This window comes from Somniosus microcephalus, chromosome 6 (genome assembly GCF_052327205.1).
Source record: "Somniosus microcephalus isolate GS21.2 chromosome 6, FLI_Smic_1.0, whole genome shotgun sequence".
NCBI lineage: Eukaryota > Metazoa > Chordata > Chondrichthyes > Squaliformes > Somniosidae > Somniosus > Somniosus microcephalus.
This window is the reverse complement of record NC_140992.1, coordinates 39,165,102-39,190,747: the sequence shown is the minus strand read 5'-3', so window position 1 is coordinate 39,190,747 and position 25,646 is coordinate 39,165,102. Positions and strand designations below refer to the sequence as shown.

General features: G+C 49.5%; 1 protein-coding gene across 1 annotated transcript in view; it reads right to left on the bottom strand.

Annotated features, from left to right (window-relative positions):
• The window catches only part of LOC147115631 (palmitoyltransferase ZDHHC19-like), an 86,601-nt gene that overhangs the window by 21,113 nt on the left and 39,842 nt on the right, over positions 1–25,646 (bottom strand). Inside the window, exon 7 of the mRNA XM_085989821.1 lies at positions 1,847–1,910. Coding sequence (XP_085845947.1) covers positions 1,847–1,910 — 64 coding nt within the window. The remainder of the gene's footprint in view (positions 1–1,846; positions 1,911–25,646) is intronic.

Below are 25,646 nucleotides of genomic sequence, written 5' to 3'. Positions count from 1 at the left end.
TAACACGCGGAAAGGACCAGTGTATGGGGCCTTGAGCAGATCCCGGTGAGCATCGTGGCGGATGAACACGTAGTCGGCTTGTTTCAGCTCTGCTGGAACGTGAGAGTCCTGAAACCTGTGATGCGATGTGGGAACCAGCGCGAAACATCTGGTTGCTTCCTGGTGACTGATAAGCTGGTGTAAGGCAGACCATGGCTCCGTTTGTGTTGGCAGGAAATCCCCTGGCACTCGCAGCGGCTGACCATAAACGAGCTCTGCCACGGAAGAGTGAAGATCTTCCTTGGGGGCCGTGCGAAGGCCCAACATGACCCACGGCAGCTTGTCTGCCCATCCAGCGTCTTGGAGGCTGGCCCTCAGTGTGGCCTTAAGCGATCTGTGAAAACGTTCGCACAGACCGTTCGCTTGTGGGTGGTAGACTGTGGTGCAGTGTAACTTGACACTGAGTCGTTGAGCCACCGCATTCCAGAGTTCGGGGGAAAACTGCGGTCCCTGGTCCGAAGAGATGTCAGCAGGCACTCCAAAACAGGCGACCCATGAAGAGATGAACGCCCTGGCCACGTCCGCCGAAGTAGTAGATGACAGGGGAACCGCCTCCAGCCATCTGGTGGTGCGATCTACTATGGTCAGGATGTGCGTAAAACCATGGGAAGGTGGAAGTGGTCCTATCAGGTCCACATTAACGTGGTCAAACCGTCGTTCAGGAACTGCAAAGGTGGCCAATGGAGCCTTGACGTGGCACTGTACCTTGGCCTTTTGGCAGACCACGCAGGTGTTGGCCCAGTCGCGGTCATCTTTATGCATGCCCCACCAAACGAACTTAGATGACATTAGCTTCTGAGAAGCCTTCATTCCTGGGTGTGACAACCCATGTATGGTGTCAAACACCTTGCGGCGCCAGGCGACCAGCACAATAGGGCGAGGGTCCCGAACGGATGTAATGTTTTCCTGACTGATCTGTTTGGACACCATTCACACCTTTGATTGCTGTGATTATCTCTCTGCCGAGGTGTGATAAAGGGCAGTTAGAAAGATTACCTGTAATCACCTGGCAGTATTCTCTGACTATATATGCTGTGCCTATATGCATCTCTTCACTTCACCTGACGAAGGAGCAGCGCTCCGAAAGCTTGTGATTTCAAATAAAGCTGTTGGACTATAACCTGGTGTTGTGTGACTTCTTACATTTGTCCACCCCAGTCCAACACCGGCATCTCCATATCATAAATCTTTGTGGGCAGCTTTCTTCGAGGTCAGCAGTGAGTGTCGTCCTTTCGCCGCTGACTGCAAAAATCCAGGCCAATGTATTTTACAGCAAATAAAGCAAACATCAAAGCAAACAACGTCTACTTACAGAGTCTATTTAAAAAGACAGCAAACAAAATTCATGCATGACCGAAACTCCAGTAACTTACCCCAATAAAAGCACAGTGATTTCTTCAGCAAAATGAAGTGAGTGGAGGATAGTTACTTAATGCAAATAATGTGCGTAATATCAATCCCAGTCACTTACAGCAGTCTCTAGGCATGACTGATGGGGGCATTACCCAATCATCTCCATTCTGGCCAGGAATAGTGGTGTCACTATATGCAACCATAAGAAAAGAATTGGGAACGGCCATTATCATTCGATTGTCTAAAAATCCTATTAAACTTGTTGCCATCTTATTCATTTAATCTGCCACTAAGTGATATGCACATTTCCATTCCAATAACAATTATTTGAGGCCCTTATACTTGTGTATTCTTCTATATATGTGTTTGTATTCTTCTATAAATGTGCTTGTATGCTATTTGTAGAAACGTATGTGTATGTTACATTCTGCAGAATGTGTGAGTTTTCACTAACCTGCTGTGCATCTCTCTTCCTCAATGTCCTTTTAGTTTCCAGTTTATCAAGTGATCCAAGGTACCTGAAGGATTAGACCAAACAGTAACCAATAAATGACAGCTGCTCCAGGTTAGACCAGACTGCAATATCTTCCAATGTGTTCCACAATGCTCCATAACTTCTACAACTTGTTTAATCCTTTGAATACCAGTATCCCTGGCAATTCCTGTTCCCCCGGGTCTACTGATTTTGTATAGTTTCAGCTCATGCGCTGTGATGCTGGAAAACACAATAATACACTAACAGCTACTCAGACAATAGGAATTCCTTTATTACTATAGTATATGAACATATGGTTAGCATTCATTACAAAATGCAATATAAACATTTACGGCTAAGAATTAGATTAAAGGTTATAGGAATACATTTGCAAAGAGATGATCAAATACTCTTCAAAACATTATGGCCTAGAAATTGGGTATAGCCCCGCTTGAGGCGTTAGAACTGGCGCTGCGCAAAGTTTATAGCCAGACGAAACTTATCGCTGCCTGGCGAGATATTGGGTTGCATCGCCCCCAAAGGGGATTGAGGCGCGAACTCAGACGTTGCACGGGGCTCCTAAGGCGCAAAAGTTCAGGCGCTACCCAATATCGGCACGGACGGGCGCAGCGCAGGTGATCTCAATTACCGGAAACCACGAGACTTCCAGGCGCCGGCTGGCTCTTAAAGGGGTGGGTCAGTCAGCCTGAGCTGCCACACTCAACACCCTGTAGGCCTCAGAATCGGCGCTCGCCCTTCTCTGGCACAAGAAGCTTGTTCAGGATGGAGAAGGTGAGACAGAGAGCAGAGCGCTTCAGCACTGAGGCTCTGGACCATTTGGTGTCTGCAGTTGAGCGCTGTCGAGATGTTCTGTATCCTGACAATGGCAAGAGGCCGAATCAAAAGGCTTACCGGCGATCTTGGAGGGAGGTTTCTCTGAGGGTCAACTCCAGCAGCATGGCGACCAGGACCCCTGTTCAGTGCACCCATGGCCCTTTCTGGGCACACACATGCACATTTCACTCAAGGCCACATGTAAGGGCCCTTGCACCATGGGGGGCATGAGATGATCTCTCAAGGCCTCATGTAAGGGCTCTTGCACCATGGGGGGCATGAGATGATCTCTCAAGGCCTCATGTAAGGGCTCTTGCACCATGGGGGGCATGCAATGATCTCTCAAGGCCTCATGTAAGGGCTCTTGCACAATGGGGGGCATGAGATGATCTCTCAAGGCCTCATGTAAGGGCTCTTGCACCATGGGGGGCATGCGATGATCTCTCAAGGCCTCATGTAAGGGCTCTTGCACCATGGGGGGCATGCGAGGAGGTCTCAAGATCTCTTAAGGCATCATGTTACAGAACTTCCCCTTCTTTCCCCTGCAGTCCAAGCTGGCAGCGAGGCGAAAGGAGCAGACTCGAACCGGTGGCGGGCCTCCACAAGTCGTCACTCTGATGGATCTCGAGGAGAGAGTGCACCAGATTCTTGGAGGACGTCTGTCTGGTCCTGTTACCACTGCAGCTGCCGACCCCATTTCCGACAGCGAGGGTAAGGCTCTTTCCTTTTTCAGCTGTTTCCTGCCACTTGGTCCCCCTGCCAGCATGCTTCCTCAGTGTGCAGCCATGTCAGAGCCTTGCCGCAATCTGGCATGCCTTTCCGCCAACCTGTCCTTTTGCCAAAGCCACTCTTCCACCTCCCTGCTTTCAGATGATGCATCACCAACTCGGGCTCAACGCCCTGAAGCTGCCAGTGCCAGTGCCTCCGGAAGCGAGGATCAGGAGGAAGCCGGACCGTCCGTTCCAATCTCAGGGGAGCATACACATCTACAGACTGGGGATAGTAGTTCCCTGGAGGAGAGGGGGGGGTGCTCTGAGGATCAGCCAGTTGCCGGAACAAGCGGCATGCAGCAACGCAAGGGGGGTAGGCAAGTTCGGCCACCGTCTCCCCGGAGGGCAAGGCAGGTAGTGATGACTGCTGCACAGAGTGCAGAGGAGGTGCGTCGCCTGGCTGAAATGAGCACCCAGGCCCGGCTCAGGCACACTGAGCTGATGGCTGCAGTGGGGAGGATGCCTCAGTCAATAGATACACTGGCAAAGAGTGTGTTGGACTTCGGGGCAACAATGGAGAGGACTCTCCAGGGCTTCGGGGCAACAATGGACAGGACTCTCCAGGGCTTCGGGGCAACAATGGACAGGACTCTCGAGGGCTTTGGGGCAACAATGGAGAGGACTGTCCAGGGCTTCGGGCCAACAATGGAGAGGACTCTCGAGGGCTTCGGGGCAACAATGGAGAGGACTGTCCAGGGCTTCAGGCCAACAATGGAGAGGACTGTCCAGGGTTTCGAGGCCACTATGGAAAGGACTGTTCAGGGCTTCGGACAAGCCCTGGAAAGGTCTGTCCAGGGCTTGTCCGAGGCAGTGGAGCGGTCGGCACCGGCCTTGTCCGAAGCAATGGAAAGAACTGTCCAGGGCTTCTCCGAAGCACTGGCACCTGGCTCACAGGTCCTCACTGCTGCCACGCAGTCACTTGCTGGCCTCGTCCACACCCAGATTGAGGCAACGCGAACTCTCACTGCAGCCACCCTATCTGCATCAGCTAGGATCACCCCGGGCCCTTCCAGTCCCATACAAGGCCAGGAATCAGTGGAGCATGCGATTGTGGCGAATGAGCCGAGCCAGTTCCACTCAGAGAGCCAGTATGTCGTCCGACCATGGTGCAGGTGTCCTCTCTCGGCAGGTGACCATTGCACATGCCAGCGCTGGTAAGTCTGCAGTGCAGCTGCCACCACCTGCAGGGAACACTGCTTCCAGCCATGCCCAGATCAAGCATCCTGCGTCCGCACCCTCCAAGCCCAGAGGTCGGCCAGGCCGTCCCTCAGGGGCTTCTGCGCTTCCACACAGTCAGCAGGCATCCCCCAGCCTTCACCCTGCCACTGGGGTTCAATTACGTAGGAGCAGCAGGGAGGGAAGGGGCCGTCCGCGAAAGAGAAGTCGTTCTCCATCAAGGGGCCAGCAGTAGAGGGAGGTGCTGAGACGTTTCCTTGGCCAAATTCAAGGACACCCTCACCTGTTGTAATTGTTGGAAATGGTTTGTTTAGTTTTGCGGCTTTGCCGAAGAGTTAACTGTTATTTTGTTAGTTATGGTTTCTGTTGACATGACGTTGTTTTGCTGTAATAAAAGACTTTTGTGACAATAAAGAGAAGTTTTAATGTGCTATGGTGCACGTGACTAATTACAGTGATGTTGGCCTTCAGAGGCTTTCAAACATCCAAAGTGCGCAGGAGTAAAGACACTCATCATTCCGCCAGAGAGGCCTCGAAACGAGTCCTCATGAGCCTCTGACGGATGGCCCTTCCACTTTCAGGAGCCCTTCCATGTTCCTCCTCCTCCTCCTCCTCCCCCTCGTCCGCATGCTCATCCTCCTCCTCCTCCGCCTGCTCTTCCTCCTCCTCCTCCTCCTCCTCCTCCTCCTCCTCGACCGCCTGCTCTGCTGGTCGTTGAGGGACAGCTGGAATTGGCTGGGTGCGTCGAATCGCCAAGTTGTGGAGCATGCAGCAGACGACGACGGTGTGACCCACTTGCTCCAGCGAGTACTGCAGGGTTCCCCCCGAATGGTCAAGACATCGGAAACGCTTTTTGAGCACACCAATAGTGTGCTCTACAATGTTCCTGGTCGCCTGATGGCTGCTGTTGAACAGCTCTTCTGCTGGGGTGGCGGACACACGGAGTGGTGTGATCAGCCATGGGCAGAGAGGGTAGCCCTTGTCCCCAATAAGCCAGCCTCGTGGTCGAGCCGGCCCCTCAAAAAGGTAACAAACTGAGGTCTACCGCAGGATAAAGGCATCGTGGCTGCTCCCTGGGAATTGTGCGTTGACTGCCACGATGATTTGGCGGTGGTCACAGACCAGCTGCACGTTGAGGGAGTGGAAGCCCTTGCGGCTGCGGAAGTCCTCAGGATTCTGGAATGGCGCCCTCAAAGCCACGTGTGTACACTCAATCGCCCCCTGCACCATGGGGAAGTCCGCAATAGCAGCGAAGCCCTGCGCGCGCTCCGTCTGCTTCTCCAGGGTCAGAGGGAAGGTGATGAATTGACGCCTTCGCCTATAAAGGGCAGCTGTAACTTGCCGGATGCAACAGTGGACTGCAAACTGAGAGATATTCGCAATGTCCCCAATGGCTGACTGAAAGGATCCGTTGCCATAAAAATTGAGGGCAACAGTCAGTTTAACGGTCACCAACAGAGAGGTCCTGCACCGTACACGCGGCTGCAGATCCTCAGCAAGCAGGTGGCACAGCTCAGTAACAACATCCCTCCCGATTCGGAGCCTTCGCACACACTGCTCCTCCGACATGTCAAGGTATGACACCTGCTGCCTAAAGACCCTCGCAGCATACCCTCGGATTGGCCGACCTCCATTGCCCCTCCTCCTTCTGGCCAATCCCGGCCCTCTCTCCCGCCGTCTCTCTGCCCCTAGTGTTCGGCCATGAGGCGGTCGCCCTCCAAAGCATCTCCCATTCCGATGCCAGTTGGTCAAAAGGCTGTTAGGTCTAGTGCTCCAACGGCTCCGGACATGTTTGAAGGTCCCAAGTACTGTAATGCTAAATTCCAAAAACTCTGCTCCACAGTAGCTCACCAACTCTCTCCACCAACGATCGCAATGAACAGGCCAAGTGGCTGAAGCTTCTATACTAGAGCGGTCCCCTTTAAATAGCGCCCCCCGACTCCGAGAAGGGCCTGCTAACGCTCCTTCGAACTGTCACTAATAGCGCTAGGCGTAAAGGCTCCGGGCGCCACCCAATATCCGCTCAGGCGCCCCTAAAAGGCGTTGCACACTGAAATGACGTCATGATCTGCTTGCGCTCGCGGGCGCGCGCAAACACTTAGCGCAGGCGTTAAATGTATAGTCAATATGGGAGTTGTCGCTATCTTCATTGCGCCCGCCCCAACATTGGGTAACGCCCCAATTCTCGGTCTCTTTAGGCGCTAACCGCTGGCGCAAACAACCGAATTTCTAGGCCTATAGCTCCAATTTTAGCTCGAGCCAAGGCAGACAGCAAACCATCCCAACCTCAGCAATGTGAGGTCAGGGCGATTTTAACTCTCAGGCCTCATCTGTATTACCTCAGTCAGTCTCCCACCCAAAGCCAGCATGAAGTAGGATGCCGCCGCTGTGGACTGAAGCAACAGTCCTAGGCATTCAGGTAAGTCGCCGGGAGGTTCGAGAGGGCCTCATGATTGGTGTAATGGGGAAGCCCCGGGGTAGGGGAGGACAAAACTTGCCTTGTGTGGCCCAGAGTGAGTCAAAATAATTAAAAAGACAACCATTTTGTGCCTCTTCTGGTCCTGACTACTCTTCCCACTAGACCGCCCTGGTTTCCCTGCGCAGTGCTCTGGTTAAAATAACAGTCGGGTCCCGATAATATAATTGGAGCCCAATCTACATATTTAAAGAAGCAACCTGCTGGTGTCCGGCAGGTGTCCCTCTTGCCTGTTCAGAAGAGAAAGGTTAAAATTGGATCCTGCCGGATTGGTGTGGGACATCGATAGGTAGGACGTCAGCAGGTGAGTCCTATGGGCGATTTTAACTGCCCGCCCACCTGGTTTCCGCTGAGTGGGTAGGGTTAAAATCACCACTAATGATTCTTGTGCTTTTGGCACTATAATATCTCATTGTGGAATAAAAGTGATCAGGGTTGAATAATGTTAGATTGTAAAGTTAAACCGGTTCACTAGAGATTTTGCTTCATTGCTTTCAGGTTAATGAAGCAAAACTTTAGAGCATTTCCCCATTTTACCAATTGTTAATCACACCCTTCAGCAGACTAAATAAGTGGAGAGATTCGAAGTCAGCATAATATGTATAATATGTATAGCTCTTTTATTTGCTTTTTTTTCCACTTTTGGGAATTTCATGGTCCTTTTCTTTTCCCACCCAACTGAAGGCACCCCATCTGCTTCGCTTTCCCTTCTAGTAAGTCCCTGGACTCGACTCAGCATCTGCCTCTCAGAGCAACTGAAATCATGGCCGTAATTTTCCCATTGGAGCGAAAGTATGTGGGTTTGGGGGCAAGGCGACGGTTAAAAGCACGGAAATTAACCGCGTCGGGAACCCACCGTCATCCTGCCGACTTCTACATTTAACTCGGGCGTGTTTCAAGGCGCGCCACCGACCCACTCAGGAGAGCCGGGCGACCTCAAGAGGTACTTAACTGCTTGTTTACAGACCCTTAACTGCCTTTTTAACTTTAACTGGTTGCGCACGGGATTCATGCACCTCGGTAACCTCGCCAGTGAAGGGGAGGCGGAAGTTCAGTGGCCATTGTGCGAATTAATTAAGTGACAGCTGGAAAAAGCACATAAATACTCACACCTGACACCTTCTTCCTTGCCTAAGGGAAGGGCTCTGGTTGACACCATTTTGTGCAGAGATTTAGCTTTCAGGATTTTGCAGGTCATTTCTGCAGCCTCTGAAGCCACTCTCACTACATTGGAGGATTGTGCCTCTGATCTCCACTTTACCTGGCATCTATTAGATCAACATGGGTGCCGCTTATGCTGTCTCTACTTGGACCTCAGAATCAGACCAAGATGAGCCCCAGCACCAACAACACCAGCCACATCAACAGCAGCAGTAACCACAACAGCAGCCTTCTCAACGACCTGATGCTCTACAGGAGAGAGGGGGTCAGCACAGGGGTGCACCGCACCGGAGGCGATTCCCCCAACACAGGGTATACAGGCAGAGGATGAGCTTCCTGGACATGACTGAGCAGCAGTGCTTCAGGAGGCTCAGGCTATCATGCCAGGTCATCACAGACATTTGTAGCTTGCTGGAACAAGACGTGCTGCCCAGAGGACCTGGTGGACACACCTTACCAGTGGCTGTCTAAGTCACCACTGCCCTCAACTTCTTCGCCTCAGGCTTCTTCCAGGAATCTGCAGCATACATTTGCAGAAACTTGAAGTCGGCCACCCACAGATGCATCACCCAGGTGCCCGATGCCATGTTTCACAAGTCAGCCAATTATGTAAACTTTGCCATTGATGAAGCCAGTGTTACTGAATGGGCACTTGGCTTTGCGGCTCTGGCTGGCTTCCCACAGGTACAGGGCGTTATTGCCTGCACACATGTGGCCATCAGGGCACCCCATATTCAACCAGGAATGTTTATGAACCACAAGGGCTTCCACTTCCTCAATGTGCAGCTCGTCTGCAACCATAAAATGATCATCATGCATGTGTGCGCATGATTCCCTGGCAGCTGTCATGACTCTTTTGTGCTGCACCAGTCCACCCTCCCTCAGCACTTTGCACCTCCAAACAGACTTACTGACTGGCTGCTTGGAGACAAGGGCTATCCACTGAAGACGTGGTTGATGACATCATTGAAAAGGCCAAGCAATGAGGCCGAGGAGCATTATAATGAGAGCCACATGTCCACCAGATGTGTCATAGAGCAAGCAATCGGCATGATGAAGATGTGCTTCAGATGCCTTGACAGATCTGGAGGAGCCCTTCAGTATGCACGAGCCAGGGTCTCCAGATTCATCGTCGTATGCTGCACGCTGCACAACATAGTGCAGCAGCGAGGATTGGAGCTGCAGGAGGAGCACAGCCTCTTTGGAGGAGGAAGAACAGGTGGAACACGAGGAGGAGGAGGAAGAGGTGGAACACAAGGGGGAGGAGGAGGAAGAGGAGGAGGAGGAACCTGAGGTGGTGATGGCACCAGCAGCGGCACGCATTTCTGCCCGGGAGGCCTGGGATGGCCTCATAATGGCCCGATTTACTTAACTTGCACCAGTGAACCCATATGGTTCCCAGATGCTGTACCAACTCCTCCCCCACCCACCCCACAACACCACCACAAAGCAGCCCTACAAAGACCAAGCCATTCCTGTCACTGAAACCCCCATTGCTTGAGGCTAAGTAATGTCTCACCACTCACTCCAAGTGACAAAGCCACTTCCCAGGTAGCAGGCAAAAGTGGACAAGACGGGAAAGTTGTGCAAAGAAATAAATTGATGTGCATCATAAATATAACTGAAACTTAACATTAACATTTTTTCATACACCCACGTGCTTACCCTTATGCATCCACAATTGTGTCTTTTTTCATTTCTGTGTGTTTCTACGAGATGCAACCCCTGTGGCTTCAGCAGAGGTAGAGGCAGGCTGCTCACTTCCCTGCTGCGGCTGCTTTGACACTTTTGGCGGATATCCTCTGGGTTTTGGAGCCTGTGATGGCCCCGTCAAAAACTGCTCCTCCTGTAACTGTGCAGGGGCAGACTTGGCCATCGGGATCCTCGGCAGTATGTGTAATGATATCAGCAAATAGTGATGATATTTGTCTGTGTTTGATTACTTATGCCTTACAGCATATTTGTCTGTGTTTTTGATTACTTGTGCCTGACCAGCAGAGGTCATGTGAGAGACAAGTCCAGAGGAGTTTTACTTTCGGTTTCATTCTAGATGCATCACAGCACAGTGTGTTCTGTAAAAAGCTGTAGAAAGTCTTGAACAAGACTTTAGATTAAACAACATTCTCTTTCAGAAATGAGTCTTTATTGAACCCAAAAAGAAAACAAAACATGATGTCAGAAGTGGCTGAAAGAGAAAAAATCTGAAATTAGCAACTTGATGGGACAGTGAAAGCAGTTGTGGCAAGTAAGCGAAATCAGCTCTCCACATATTAGCAAGCCAAAAGAGAACATTGTTGCTTACCATTAGAGAATAGCTAACGAAGTGAAAAATGGAAGGTTTACACCCACCGGTGACGCTTCAATTGACCGGTAATGTGGCTGAAAATTGGAGGAGATTCAAACAACGTGTAGGGTTGTATTTATCAGCAATCGGAGCTGACGAGAAAAGTAATAAACAGAAATCGTCACTGTTCTTACATGTCGTGGGTGATGCAGTGCTGGAGGTATATAATAATTTCATATTTGCCGTTGATGGAGACAAAATGAAGCTAGATAAAATAATGGAACAGTTTGAGGCCTACTGCATACCTAAACGCAACGTGACCTTTGAGAGGCACAAATTTTTCACATGCGTACAGAAAATCGGTGAGACTATTGATCAGTATGTGACTGAACTGAGAAACCGGAGCAAATCGTGTGAATTTGGGGGACTCACAGACTCGCTGATAAAAGACAGACTGGTGTGTGGTATTCGAGATAATGGTCTAAGGGAAAGACTGCTAAGAGAGCAAGATCTAGACCTGGGAAAAGCCATAGCACTGTGTAGGGTTACCAAGACTGTGAAGTTGCAGGCAAAGGAGCTGTTCAGTGACAGTAGCTGCAACGTGGATGCAGTGAGAAAGAATGGATACAAACCATTTAACAAAGAGAGCGCCAATGTGAAAAAAAAGGCGTGGCCAGCAAAAGAAAATGAAAGGGACAATCGGAAGTCATGTAGTCGATGCGGTACACAGCATCCACCAAGAAAGTGTCCAGCATATGGTGAAACATGCTATAGATGCAACAGAAACAACCATTATGCCCGTTGCTGTAAGAACCAAGCGCAACAAAGCAAGGTCCATACAGTAGATGAAAGCGAGATAGGGGAATTCAATGTAGATGTCGTGTCTGAAAACAAAAAAGAAAGAGACTGGATGTTGACACTAAAAGTGAACGACATACACATTCCATTTAAATTGGATACTGGAGCACAAGTTAATGTGATATCAGAGACCGATTTTAAGAGAATTAGACCCAGACCAAAGTTACATGGAATACAAGTGAAAGTGACCGGATACTCAGGTACTGATATACCAGTGAAAGGAAAATGCATTGTCAAAGTAACACACAAGGACAGAGAGCACACGTTAGCATTAATCGTGGTGCCAAAGGATGTGCAAGCCATACTAGGTTTAAAAGCCTGTGAGAGACTGAACCTGGTAAAGAGAGTCCTCGTTGTGGAAAGTGAAAGAGAGACAGTCTATGATGAACTGAATGTTGCGTACACACCGGGTAAGCTGATGTATACAGCAGACACGTTGTCCAGAGCTGTTGACCCAGGAGAGCCCGCAAACACAGTGAAAAGACTGAAGTACAAGGCAAAAGACAGTGGAACTGACTTCTACCAAAGCATGCTTGTATACCGCACAACGCCGCTCGAGTGTGGTATGTCACCAGCCCAACTCCTGATGGGACGTCGGCTAAGGTCAAACCTACCCATCCCAGAGAACCTCCTGAAAACAAAAGAGGAGGAGAAAGTGAGGAAGTTCAAAGAACAACAGAAAGAAAAGCAAAAGTACTACTATGACAGAGGAACACAAAACCTACCTGAACTCCACACTGGTGACCAAGTAAGGTTCAAAGACAAAACAAACACATGGACTCAGAAGGGAACTGTCCTGAGTGAAGTTCAACCAAGATCATACACCATTCAGACAGATGAGGGTGCTGTTCTGAGAAGAAATCGTCGAGATCTTCTCATGGGACCAGCCACAGCAGGTCAAGAGACTGATACTGGTGAACAACCTGATCACACAGCTGAGAACCAATCATCTGAGGCAACAACTCAGATTCAAGGACAATCAATCAGAAAATCCTCAAGACACGTGAAGCCTCCCGAGAAACTCATTGAGCAAATTTAAGGACTATTGTTAAAGAAGGAAGTAATGTTATCTTATTCTTTCTTCAAGTTCTGGTGTATTGACATATTTTATGTGAACACACAAAGCAAGGTTAAAAAACCTTGATCATGATAATGATAATGTAAGTTCATTAAATGTTGTTAGTTAAAAGTAAAATACTTTTGTTTTAAGAAAGGGAGATGTAATGATATCAGCAAATAGTGATGATATTTGTCTGTGTTTGATTACTTATGCCTTACAGCATATTTGTCTGTGTTTTTGATTACTTGTGCCTGACCAGCAGAGGTCATGTGAGAGACAAGCAGTCCAGAGGAGTTTTACTTTCGGTTTCATTCTAGATGCATCACAGCATAGTGTGTTCTGTAAAAAGCTGTAGAAAGTCTTGAACAAGACTTTAGATTAAACAACATTCTCTTTCAGAAATGAGTCTTTATTGAACCCAAAAAGAAAACAAAACAGTATGTGGGGCTCTGACTGAGGGGGAGGCAATGGGAGAGAAATGGGAGCGCTTTGAGAAGTGAGAAGAGCCCCCACTTCCATTTCCCCTCTCACCATCAACCCTCTCATGGGCCACCCATACTTCCCTGCTAACAAGGAGCTGGCGAGCACCTTGCGGTATGTTGGATTGCAAAATTAGGCCTGTAAACCGAAGCCTGAATCCTCCAGTCTCTAATACATAAACCATTAGGCTGTAATATTAGAAATCATATTTAAAGGATGATTAGCTTTACATTATTGAGATATATATGTATTAAAAGTGTACATGTAGCATTTAGATAGTTGCAAAGCATGCTGGGATGCTTGACCATTATACGTTAACTCTTTTTAACTAGTACTGTAGAATAGCTGACCAAAGCAGATTTGCCAGACTGCTGGTCGCCACCCCACGTATCTCCAAACATTCTGGACTGTTGTTATCAGCTTCACAGAAGCAGTGTTCAACATAGCTTGCCATTCTAAGAGATAAGGACACTAGCTACAGAATATGTGGCTTTTTGGTTTGTTTGCTCGATGGTTAGGGGAGACACATGTCCTTTTGGAGTTACAAACCTTCCGGCACTAGCTCCTACTGTAGAATTGGGCTATACAACATTTATAAGCGAAGTCTCTAAAATCCCACAACAAGTTGTGGCCACCAAGTTAAACACTAAAAGGAATCAGCCATGTCTGAGACAATCCTTGCTTCAAACACCTTGGCCCCGATTTTCTGCCAGCCGTCGGGCGGCTTTTCAGGCGGCCGGGGGCCGAAAATCACCGAAAAAGGGGGTCGCGACCCCACACACCTGATTCCCCACCCCGTCCGACTTTCGGACCGCCGTTTCTCCGCGACCCGCTTCAGTCCCGCCCGCCGCTGGTGGGACTGGCCATCGGAACACTAATGAGCAATTATTACCTTGTTTAAGTCGATTTTCAGGGGCCGTTGCGATTTTGGGGCTTTCCCCACATAAAACACGCCTGCGGGGAACCCCGCTGATGAAACCTGGTGTGAAGCTTACCGGCTTGCTTGCTGTCAGCTGCAGGTCATTCGGAAAAGCTGCGATTTAAAGGGACAGCATTTGTATGGTGAAGGACCTTGTTGCTGCAGGCTTGGGGCTACTTCTTCAAGGCTTAGGCAAAGCTGTGGAAGGTCGGAGCCTCACACACTTCTCCAATGTGATCTCCTGGGAAGCCCCTCTCGCCACCCTCGCTCAGCGCTTCCTCAGCGGAGGCATCTACGAGAAGCATGGGATGCCTTTTTTTCCTTCCCTTCTTGCCATTAGAGGATCTCCAGCAGCAGAGGCGGCAGCAGCAGAACCAGGAACAGTAGGATGAGCACCAGGAGCACCAGGCTGCTGCTCACTCACCTGAAGCTGCACAGGCCAGAAGGGGCCAGCGCTTGGAAGTGGCTTGAGAGCACCTTGCTGCGCTTTAGGGGGCCATGGGGACCCGTTTCTGCACTGGTAGTCCTACTCAGAAGGACTTCCATGAAGGTCTGGTTTCTCTGTTCAATAGATGGCCAATGCTCCTCAAGAGATGTCATTCTCTTATGAGCACTCACCATGTTTTCCGTACCCTGGCGAGTTATCTCCTCCATGGAGGTTGCCAACCTTTCCATGGTGATGCGTTCATGCGCCAATGACTCCACAAAGGCTCTGCTCATGGTCGCTATGGACTCCTCCATTCGCTCCACACTCACAGTGACCCTGGAGACAAAACCTGTCAGAGACTCCTGCATCTATGCATGGAGATCCATCACCTCTTCTCTTGCGGATGGACCCAGAGGCAGAGGGTCGACATGCAGCGCAGCTGAGCTGAGCTGGCAGAGTCCTGCACCCTTGACGAGGACTCTCCACTGCTGTCCCTGTCTCCAGAATCTGCTGAAGCTCACTTGTGAGCTGTGAAACACCAGGTGACAACACTACTCTATGTCCCGAAGGTCCCCCCGAGGTGTGAGTGTCTGCGCTGGTGCTGGGTGCGCTTACTTCTGCTGATGCTGCGCCCTCAGAGGTTGGAGCTTCCTCTGAGGAGTCTGGCTGCACAGCCTCTTCCTCCTCCACAGTGGGGACGGGGGCTCTGGATGGTCCTGTGGGGGAGTAGAGGAAGGAGTTAGAGATGTGATGCCAAGGTTACATGCACATTTGAGTTGACATCTGCTGACACCCGCATCCATGCAGCCTTGGTCTCAGTGGGAGGCCTCTTCCTGCCTGGCCTAGGGAAGAGGACCTCACTGTGGGCCCTAACCCCATCCAATAATGCCTGCAGTGAAGCTTCATCGAATTTGGAGGCAGCTCGGGGTCTGGCACTGGCCACAGCTGCTGCAGGCTCCTCTGCCATCCTGTATGGTTCATTTGGAAGCCTTCAGAGGATGCAGTGCTTGCTATGGACCTTGAAAGCACCACAAATGATGACATCATACTGTGGGGCTTTTTGACTAGAAATGGACAATTAGCAAGGTTGCCCACATGCTGGAAATTAATTGGCCACTTGAGGGAAAATTGCGTGGAGCTGGCTGACACATTTTTTTGTGTGTCAGAACCCCACATTCGGGGAAACCCGACCATTTCCCACACAATCCACAAAATCGGGCCCCTTATCTCCCTTTGGAATGTTTACTCAAAGCTCGAGCTGACATTGTTTATCCCAACAAGCTTTTCTCGAGAGATTAATGAAGTAACCGCGCATCTCCAGGGCTAGCACAATAACACCAGGGGTGATAAGCATGGTTGCGCCCTTGCTGAAAGCTACTTTGTGGAGTCTCAATGTCTGAAAACTATGCGCTTACTGATAAGAAGTAACTACAACTAGTGTGAGATGTTTAGTGTCACAGGACACCTCAAGGCGGGCCCTGACAGTTGAGTGACTAACCACGTCAACCAATAAGAAAGTAACTGTAGTGACGCTGTTTGTACATTTTGTAACCGGTGGGCGTTGCCTATTGAAAGGTGTAAATATGCTTGTATTGCTGGGTTTCCTTTGAGAGCTAGGTGTGAGCTTGAGGAAGCCAGCTTCTCTCCCGTTGTGCACAAGGCCTCCTGGCCATTTTCTAATAAACTTTAGCTTTATCAGCAGTTCCGTCTCTCCGTCTGGTTTTGCTCCAAAAATTCGAGTCCAACAGGTACGTCAGTGAGGTGATGAACGCCCAAGTCTACGTTAGTATCCCTCTTCGAGATGAGGACAATGAGTGTCTGCAATCTGTTGTCCTCCATTCAGTGACTGCAGCTTCTTCTGAGGAGTCATCTTCCTACTCCGGCTGGACAGTGTGTGGGGGTGCGGGTGCATTTGCTGCACCTGTAGGAGAGTAAAGAGATGAATTAGGAGTCTTATGATAAGAATGTGTAATGTTACTATTATGCACATGATGACATTTCACTGGCTGCTGACATCAAGACACCATGAGTGACTGTTGTATGCCATGTGGCTGTATGAGATTTAATTCTGTCACCAGGATGCTGGGAGGTCTCCCTCTCTCCGTCTCCCACCACCAGCAGCTCTGCAACTCCAGAGATTTCACGCGCCTCCTCCTCTGCTGAAGTCAAATTGGTGAATATTGGAGGGCCACCTCCAGTTCGCTGCCTCTCCCTGTTGTTCTGCGCACTCTTCTTCTGCAAGGAGGGAAAGAAGAGAACTTTAAGTGAGAGTGATGGAATAAGTATAAGGAACGGATGGGCTGCATCTGTAGGGGGTGACTATGAGGGAGTGGTGTGACATTGTCAAATGGCTTCCTTCTGTGGTGTTACTTCCTATGATTGCATTAGGATGAGTGATGGTTAATCTGATGGGGATGTGTTGGTGCATAGACAGAGAGGGATGGGCGCACCTGCAAGGTAGGTTGGTGTAGGCTTGGGAAGGCAGAGTGATGGGGTTGTGGTGACATGCACATCAGGATGAAGTTGAATGTGGCATTGCACTCACCTTTCCTGGCCTCATGAGATCATTACATTTTTTCCGCCACTCGCTCCAGGATTGCCTTACGACATCCCTGCTGCTGACCTTTTATTTTATTCATTGATGGGATGTGGGCGTCGCTGGCTGGCTAGGCCTGCATTTAGTGCCCATCCCTAATTGCCCTTGAGAAGATGGTGGTGAGCCGCCTTCTTGAACCGCTGCAGTCCATATGGTGTAGGTACACCCACAATGCTGTTAGGAAGGGAGTTCCAGGATTTTGGCCCAGCGACAGTGAAGGAACGGCGATACAGGTCCAAGTCAGGATGGTGTGTGGCTTGGAGGGGAACTTGTAGGTGGTGATGTTCCCATGCGTCTGCTGCCCTTGTCCTTCTAAGTGGTAGAGGTTGCGGGTTTGGAAGGTGCTGTTGAAGGAGCTTTGGCGAGTTGCTGCAGTGCACCTTGTAGATGGTATACACTGCAGCCACAGTACGCCGGTGGTGGAGGGAGTGAATGTTGAAGGTGGTGGATGGAGTGCCAATCAAGCGGGCTGCTTTATCCTGAATGGTGTCAAGCTTCTTGAGTGTTGTTGGGGCTGCACTCATCCAGGCAAGTGGAGAGTATTCCATCACACTCCTGACTTGTGCCTTGTAGATGGTAGAAAGGCTTTGGGGAGTCAGGAGGTGAGACACCAGCCACAGAATTCCCAGCCTCTGGCCTGCTCTTGTAGCCACAGTATTTATATGGCTGGTCCAGTTCAGTTTCTGATCAATGGTAACCCCCAGGATGTTGATAGTGGGGGATTCAGCGATGGTAATGCCATTGAATGTCAAGGGGAGATAGTTTGAGTCTCGCTTGTTGGAGATGGTCATTGCCTGGCACTTGTGTGGTGCGAATGTTACTTGCCACTTGTCAGCCCAAGTCTGAATGTTGTCCAGGTCTTGCTTCATATGGACACGGACTGCGTCAGTATCTGACGAGTCTCGAATGGCACTGAACACTGTGCAATCATCAGCAAACATCCCCACTTCTGACCTTATGATGGAGGGAAGGTCATTGATGAAACAGCTGAAGATAGTTGGGCCTAGGACACTGCCCTGAGGAACTCCTGCAGTGATGTCATGTGATTGAGATGAATGACCTCCAACAACCACAGCCAACTTCCTTTGTGCTAGGTATGATTCCAACCAATGGAGAGTTTTCCCCTTGATTCCCATTGACTTCAGTTTTGCTAGGGTTCCTTGAAGCCACACTCGATCAAATGCTGCCTTGATGTCAAGGGCAGTCACTCTCACCTCACCTCTTGAGTTCAGCTCTTTTGTCCATGTTTGGACCAAGGCTGTAATGAGGTCAGGAGCTGAGTGGCCCTGGTGGAACCCAAACTGGGCGTCAGTTAGCAGGTTATTGCTGAGTAAGTGCCGCTTGATAGCACTGTCGACGACACCTTCCATCACTTTGCTGATGATTGAGAGTAGACTGATGCGACGGTAATTGGCCGGGTCGGATTTGTCCTGCTTTTTGTAGACAGGACATACTTGGGCAATTTTCCACATTGCCAGGTAGATGCCAGTGTTGTAGCTGTACTGGAACAGCTTGGCTAGGGGCGCAGCTAGTTCTGGAGCACAAGTCTTCAGTACTATTGCCGGAATGTTGTCAGGGACCATAGCCTTTGCAGTATCCAGTGTCTTCAGCCATTTCTTGATATCACGTGGAGTGAATTGAATGGGCTGAAGACTGGCATCTGTGATGCTGGGGACCTCAGGAGGAGGCCGAGATGGATCATCCACTCAGCACTTCTGGCTGAAGATAGTTGCAAATGCTTCAGCCTTGTCTTTTGCACTCACGTGCTGGGCTCCACCATCATTGAGGATGGGGATATTTTTGGAGCCTCCTCCTCCTGTTAACTGTTTAATTGTCCACCACCACTCTCGACTGGATGTGGCAGGACTGCAGAGCTTTGATTTGATCCGATGGTTGTGAGATCGCTTAGCTCTGTCTATCGCATGTTGCTTCCGTTGTTTGGCATGCAAGTAGTCCTGTGTTGTAGCCTCACCAGGTTAACACCTCATTTTTCGGTATGCCTGGTGCTCTTCCTGGCATGCTCTCCTGCACTCTTCATTAAACCAGGGTTGATCTGCCGGCTTGATGGTAATGGTAGAGTGAGGGATGTAATGTCCGTGTGTAATTGAGACACGGACTGCAGAAGTTGGTTATAACAGGTGTTTACTGAATGGAGACAAAACTGGAACAACTATACAAAGTTACTGCACAGGCTTATATACAGGGGTGGTCACTACTGGTACTGCAGTATACAGGGGCTGCAGAATATAGTTCCTTCTTCAAGGTACATACACTATAATTCCTCCCCTTTTAGCTAAACAGTACATAACATTCGATTAATAATTAAATAACATATTTACAATTACAGTTGCTATATACATTAGCTGAAGTTAATCAATTATAAATTCAGTCTTTGAGGAGGCTTCCTGATTCTGTCCGGATAACGCCTCTTTGGGGTATCAGGTTCTTCTGGCAAAGTTGATTCGGGATCAACGTCGTTGTTTGGTTCGTCTGCTTCCAATATCACCGATTCTGAGGTAGATGCAATTGGTACTTCGGTTTCATCACCAGGTGTATAGGATCGTGGTGTAGATTTGACGTTTTCCAGTGACTCTAGAATCTGGTCAACATGGCGTCTTACAATGCTCTCTCCAACGTCCACGGTATACATTAGAGGTCCTTGCCGTGTGCAGATCGTTCCTGGCTGCCACTTCTCTGTGCGGTAGTCCCGGGCCAAAACTGGTTGACCTATCTTGAAACTCCTGGTTGGCCTTTCATTCATATTCTGAAACTGCCTGTTCTCCACATCTCTTCTGATGTTTGGCTTAACCAAATCCAAGCGGCATCTTAGTCTTCGATTGAAGAACATCATGGCTGGAGTTTGGTTGGTAACCGCATGTGTCGCATTCTGGTAGGCAAACAAGAAGTTATCCACCTTGTGTTGTAGGGGTATGTCTTCATTATTGTCTTCATGTCTTCATTGCCTTGATATCCTTCTTGAATGTTTGAACGAACCTCTCAGCCAATCCATTGGTGGCTGGATGATATGGGGTGGATGTGTAATGCTTAACACCATTGTTCTTTAAGAACCTCCGGAACTCTTCAGACACAAACTGTGGTCCATTGTTGGAGCAAATCTGTTCAGGCAGCCCATTTCTGGCGAATATGGTTCGTAAGACTGTGATAGTTTTTTCTGTGGTGGTTGAGGACATTTTTATTACCTCTGGCCACTTTGAATGTGCATCCACCGCAATTAAAAACATCGAGTTCATAAAAGGACCAGCAAAATCAATGTGTACCCTTTGCCATGCAGATGAGGGCCACTCCCATGGATGTAGAGGGGCTTGTGGTGGTGCGTTTTGGACCTTCTGGCATCCTGTACAGCTCTTGGTCATCTCTTCGATTTCTCTATCGATTCCCGGCCACCACACAAACGCTCTGGCTAAGTTCTTCATTTTTCCCCTCCCAGATGACCCTCATGAAGCTCATTGAGCACTCTATCCTTCAATTTGGGTGGAATTACTACTCTGGATCCACACATCAAGGTTCCTCGGCACACTGACAGCTGTTCTCTTCTCGGCGAAAATGCTGGCAACAGTGGTTCGCCATGTGCTGGCCATCCCTTCACCGTTAAATCATAGACCCTGGAGAGTGTCGGGTCATTTCGTGATTCCTTTTCTATGTTTGCATTCGTCACAGGTAGACATTCGACTATGGTCGAGTGGAATATCTCCACAGGATCCACTGCAGGTGCCTCTTCCACCATCGGCAACGGTAGGCGCGACAATCCATCAGCATTCCCATGCTATTTAGTTCCTTTGTACTCAATGTCATATTGGTGTGCCCCTAGGAAAAGGGACCACCTCTGTAGCCGTTGTGCTGTCATTATTGGGACGCCCTTCTTAGGGTTGAAAATGGAGACAAGAGGTTGATGATCAGTTAGTAGAGTAAATTTCTGTCCGTGCAGGTAGTGATTGAACTTCTTCACCCCCCACACCAGGCTGAGGGCCTCTCTGTCAATCTGGGCGTAGTTATGCTCGGCTGCAGTTAACGAGCGTGACGCAAAAGCTATCGGCCTCTCTGAACCATCAAGGGATTTATGTGACAGTACCGCTCCAACGCCGTAGGGAGACGCATCACACGCCAGTCTGATCGGTAGTGATGGGTTGTAGTGAGCCAATACTTCTCTTGAAGTGATCAGGCCTTTACACTTCTGAAAGGCCCGCTTACATTCATCGCTCCATTTCCATGCTACTCCAGTTTGTAGCAGGACGTTCAGTGGGTGCAGAATTGTGGACAAATTCGGCAAAAACTTATGGTAGTAATTCACCAATCCGAGGAATGACCTCAGTTGTGACACATTTTCAGGCGCTGGAGCCTTAACTGCCGCTTCAATTTTGTCAGGGGACTTATGAAACCCCTCTTCATCAATCACGTGGCCACAGTACGATATTTGTTTCTTAAAAAACTCGCACTTGGGGCGATTGGCTCGTAGCCCATGTTCTCTTAGTCTAGTGAGCACCTGCTCTAGGTTGGCAAGTTGTTCACTGTCATTTTCACCTGTCACTAGGATGTCGTCCAAGTAACACTGAGTCCCCGGAATCCCTTGCAGGACTTGTTCCATCACTCTTTGCCATATAGCCGGAGCTGATGCTACTCCGAATACCAGTTGATTATACTGGTAAAGACCTTTGTGAGTGTTTATCGTGAGATATTTCCTAGAGGATTCTTCAACCTCCAACTGCAAATATGCTTGCGCTAGGTCAATTTGTGTAAAACGTTTCCCTCCAGATAGTGAGGCGAAAATATCTTCTATCCTCGGAAGAGGATACTGTACTGTGTGAAGGACTGGGTTCACAGTCACCTTGAAGTCCCCACAGATGCGAACCTTCCTTGGCTCCTCAGACTTATTGTTTAACGTTTTCTTCATGACAGGAACGATGGGTGTCGCCCACTCGCTACAGTCTACCTTAGATAACATGCCTGCATTCTCCAGATTCTCCAGCTCTGCCTCGACGGCTGGGCGAATTGCATACGGTACCGGTCTTGCTTTGAAAAACTTGGGAATTGCATTCTCTTCTATTTTTATCGAGGCGGTTACACCTTTAAGAGTTCCCAGTCCTTGTTGAAATACCTCTTTAGCGTTAGCTAAGATTTTTGACAATCGTCCAGGTGTGACGTCGTCATCCTTTTTACCAGCCACAGTCAGTGCCTGAATGGAGTGCCAGTCTAAACTTATCTTTCTGATCCATTCACGTCCCAATAACGGTGGGCCACCATCTTGCAGTATGTACAGATACAATTTCTGTATTTCCTTGCCGTTGTATTCGACAGGCACCCTTATTTTCCCTCTGTGGTATACTTTCTGCCCCGTATATGTCTTCAAGACAATGGATGTGTCTTTCAAGGGTATGTGTGAGAATAGCCGCTCGTAGTCTCGTCGATTCATGACGGTCAGGGCTGATCCTGTATCCAATTCCATTTTGACTTGGGACCCTACTATCGTGAGGGTGACCCAAATGGTTTGGTGATCCTCTTTTGCGATTACGTTGTGTAGTTTGAGACAGCTTAGTCTCTTGTTCCCGGATTCACTATCGCTCTTCTGGTCTTCGGAACTACTGTCCGTCATCTTTTGTACTTTCCTGTACTTTTCCTTAGTAGTCTTTTTGTTGTCGTTAGTCTTCTTCCCGGACCTGCAAACTCGTGCAATGTGTCCCATCTTTCCACATTGCCTGCATGTTTTGTCCTTGGACCAGCAGTCCTTCTGGTCATGGGTTGTTCTGCCGCAGCGATAACATTTTTCAAATCCCCATGTCATTTCATGGGTGCCGTATTCCTGTGGCTTTTGCTGTATTTCCGCAGCTCCCCTTGCTGCTGCTTCATACGATACTGCCACGCTGAAAGCCTTATCTAGCGTCAGCTCTTTCTCTGAGAGTAACCTCTTCTGGGTTCCTTCACTCAGGAGTCCACAGACAAATTTGTCCCGTAGGGTATCTGCCAGTCCTGCTCCGAACTGGCAGTGCTTTGATAGCTTGCGTAGTTCCGTAAGGTAATCAGCATTGCTCTCATCTTTATGCTGATTTCTCTTGTGGAATTTAAATCTTTCTGCTATCAGCAGCGGTGTAGGATTTAGGTGTTCCTGTAGGATATCAACAATTTCGTTAAAACTCTTCTCCATCGGTTTGACTGGAGTGATTAGGTTCCGCAATAGGCCGTACGTTCTTGCGCCCATTAAGTTTAGTAGTACCGATGCCTTTTTCTCATCGGCTCCTTCATTTGCCTTGCAATATACTTCGACTCTTTCCACATACGTGGTCCAGTCTTCTATTGCATTATCGAAGGCAGTGATATTGCCAGTCTTCGGCATCTTGGAGATCTAAGATGGCGCCTCCCGCGCTTTGCCTTCTTCCCCGATTGAACAAAATGGCACCTCCCGCGCTTTGCCTTCTTCCCCGCTGGATTAAGATGGCGCCTCCCGTGCTTTCTGCCTTTTCCACTGCTGCCAGCGCTGTTGCTGCCGTTTTTATGCCTTGATGGCGACGCCCTATGGTCTTCGCGCGCTTCCCCCTGCGCTGCTGCCAACGCCACTCTCCGCGGTCCCCGTGGCAAACTGCAGCTCCTCGCGGCTTTCTGCGCTTCTAATTTCTTTTTCTTTTATTTTAATTACTGTTCCCGTCGTCAGAGCAGACCCTATGGGACACTTCCCTCCCTCTTCTCGGGTCTGTATACTGCCCGGCTTCGTAGCACCGGCCGCGCCCTGTGTGCTCCACCCTCTCTCTCTCTCTCCTCTTCGCGACAACGCTGCTCGGCCCCGTTGAAAAGCCACCCGATCGAGCTCTAGCCCGCCGCAGCCCAGGAAGGATCAGTGTACTACCCGCCACCAGCCCGATTAGCTGGAACATCATAGACTGGATAACCAAGCGCAGCTCTCGACAACCTCTCCTGCAAATCTTCGAATTCGATGAATCAGAGGGCGGTTGCCCACGGTCGACGCCCGTTTCTTCTGTTTGTTTTTTTTTCTTTTTGGATTTCTTCCTTCTGGCTTCGACCTCTAATAACTTCGCTTCAGGGATGGATCCCCGTGAAGTGGTGCAGAACTGTAGGTAAGTTCGGATCTGTTCGTCGCCAATGTAATGTCCGTGTGTAATTGAGACACGGACTGCAGAAGTTGGTTATAACAGGTGTTTACTGAATGGGGACAAAACTGGAACTACTATACAAAGTTACTGCACAGGCTTATATACAGGGGTGGTCACTACTGGTGCTGCAGTATACAGGGGCTGCAGAATATAGTTCCTTCTTCAAGGTACATACACTACAAGGGATATGCCGGGCCATGAGGTTACAGATTGTGGTTGAATACAATTCTGCTGCTGCTGATGGCCCACAGCGCCTCATGGATGCCCAGTTTTGAGTTGCCTGATCTGGTCGAATTCTGTCCCATTTAGCACGGTGGTAGTGCCACACAACACGGTGGAGGGTATCCTCAACATGAAGACGGGACTTCGTCTCCACAAGGACTGTGCGGTCGTCACTTCCACCAATGCTGTCATGGACAGACGCATCTGCAACAGGTATATTGGTGAGGACGAGATCAAGTAGGTTTTTCCCTCTTGTTGGTTCCCTCACCACCTGTCGCAGACCCAGTCTGGCAGCTATGTCCTTTAGGACTCGGCCAGCTCGGTCAGTTGTGGTGCTACCGAGCCACTCTTGGTGATGGACATTGAAGTCCCCCACCCAGAGGACATTTTGTGCCCTTGCTACTCTCAGTGCTTCTTCCAATTGGTGTTCAACATGAAGGAGTACTGATTCATCAGCTGAGGGAGGGCGGTAGGTGGTAATCAGCAGGAGGTTTCCTTGCCCATGTTTGACTTGATGCCATGAGACCTCATGGGTCCTGAGTCAATGTTGAGGATTCCCAGGGCTACTCCCTCCCGACTGTATACCACGGTGCCACCACCTCTGGTGGGTCTCCGTGATCTCCAGCCATGCCCTCTTGGTGTCTCTGGCTGGTCTTTTGCGCCCATCCGCAGGGAACAGGACCTCCCTGCGTGCTCTGACTCCTTGGACCAGCACTTCCAGGGAGGCACGAGGGAACCTGGGCACAGCCTTCTGTCGGTGTGACGCCATGACCCACACAAATCTCAGTGATCTCCAGCAATTTCCACCTCTATCAAACACCTTTATCTCTCATCCAGCAACCTTCAACTGGGATGTGTGCAAGGCTGCTTTAAATATCTGCGCTGAAAACGAGTCAGTGGTGATGTCAGCAGACCCGCTCCATTTAATTGGGCCGGGAAACCCACATGACTGTTTCAATTGATGTAATTGAGTTAAACGTGCAGTGCAGAACGCGCTGTTAAAAACTTTGGGATGGTGACCCATTACACGGCCTGCACGCACCTGCCCCGACGCTCAGGTAAAGATTCTGGCCCATGATCAGTCTTTATTGCAAAACACTGATTGGTGTTATGTCAGGTTACACAGGCAAATAAATAGTCTGGACCCCTGAAGAGAGGAACATTTAAAACCATGTTTGCAGATCTTCCCCCTTGCTCAGGGGATTGAGGGGAAAGTGACTGAAGCCGGGGAAAGGGTGGGGGGAGGGGGCAAGTGCCAAAGTTCTTTTGGGCATGGATCAGGTGGGTGCCAGAGTTTACCTGCCTTCCCAATGATAATTAGTTACCCTCCCATTGACCCTGCAAACTACAGGGTCATGTCCCGAGGAATTTCGAGGTCACTGTTACTACAATAATGGA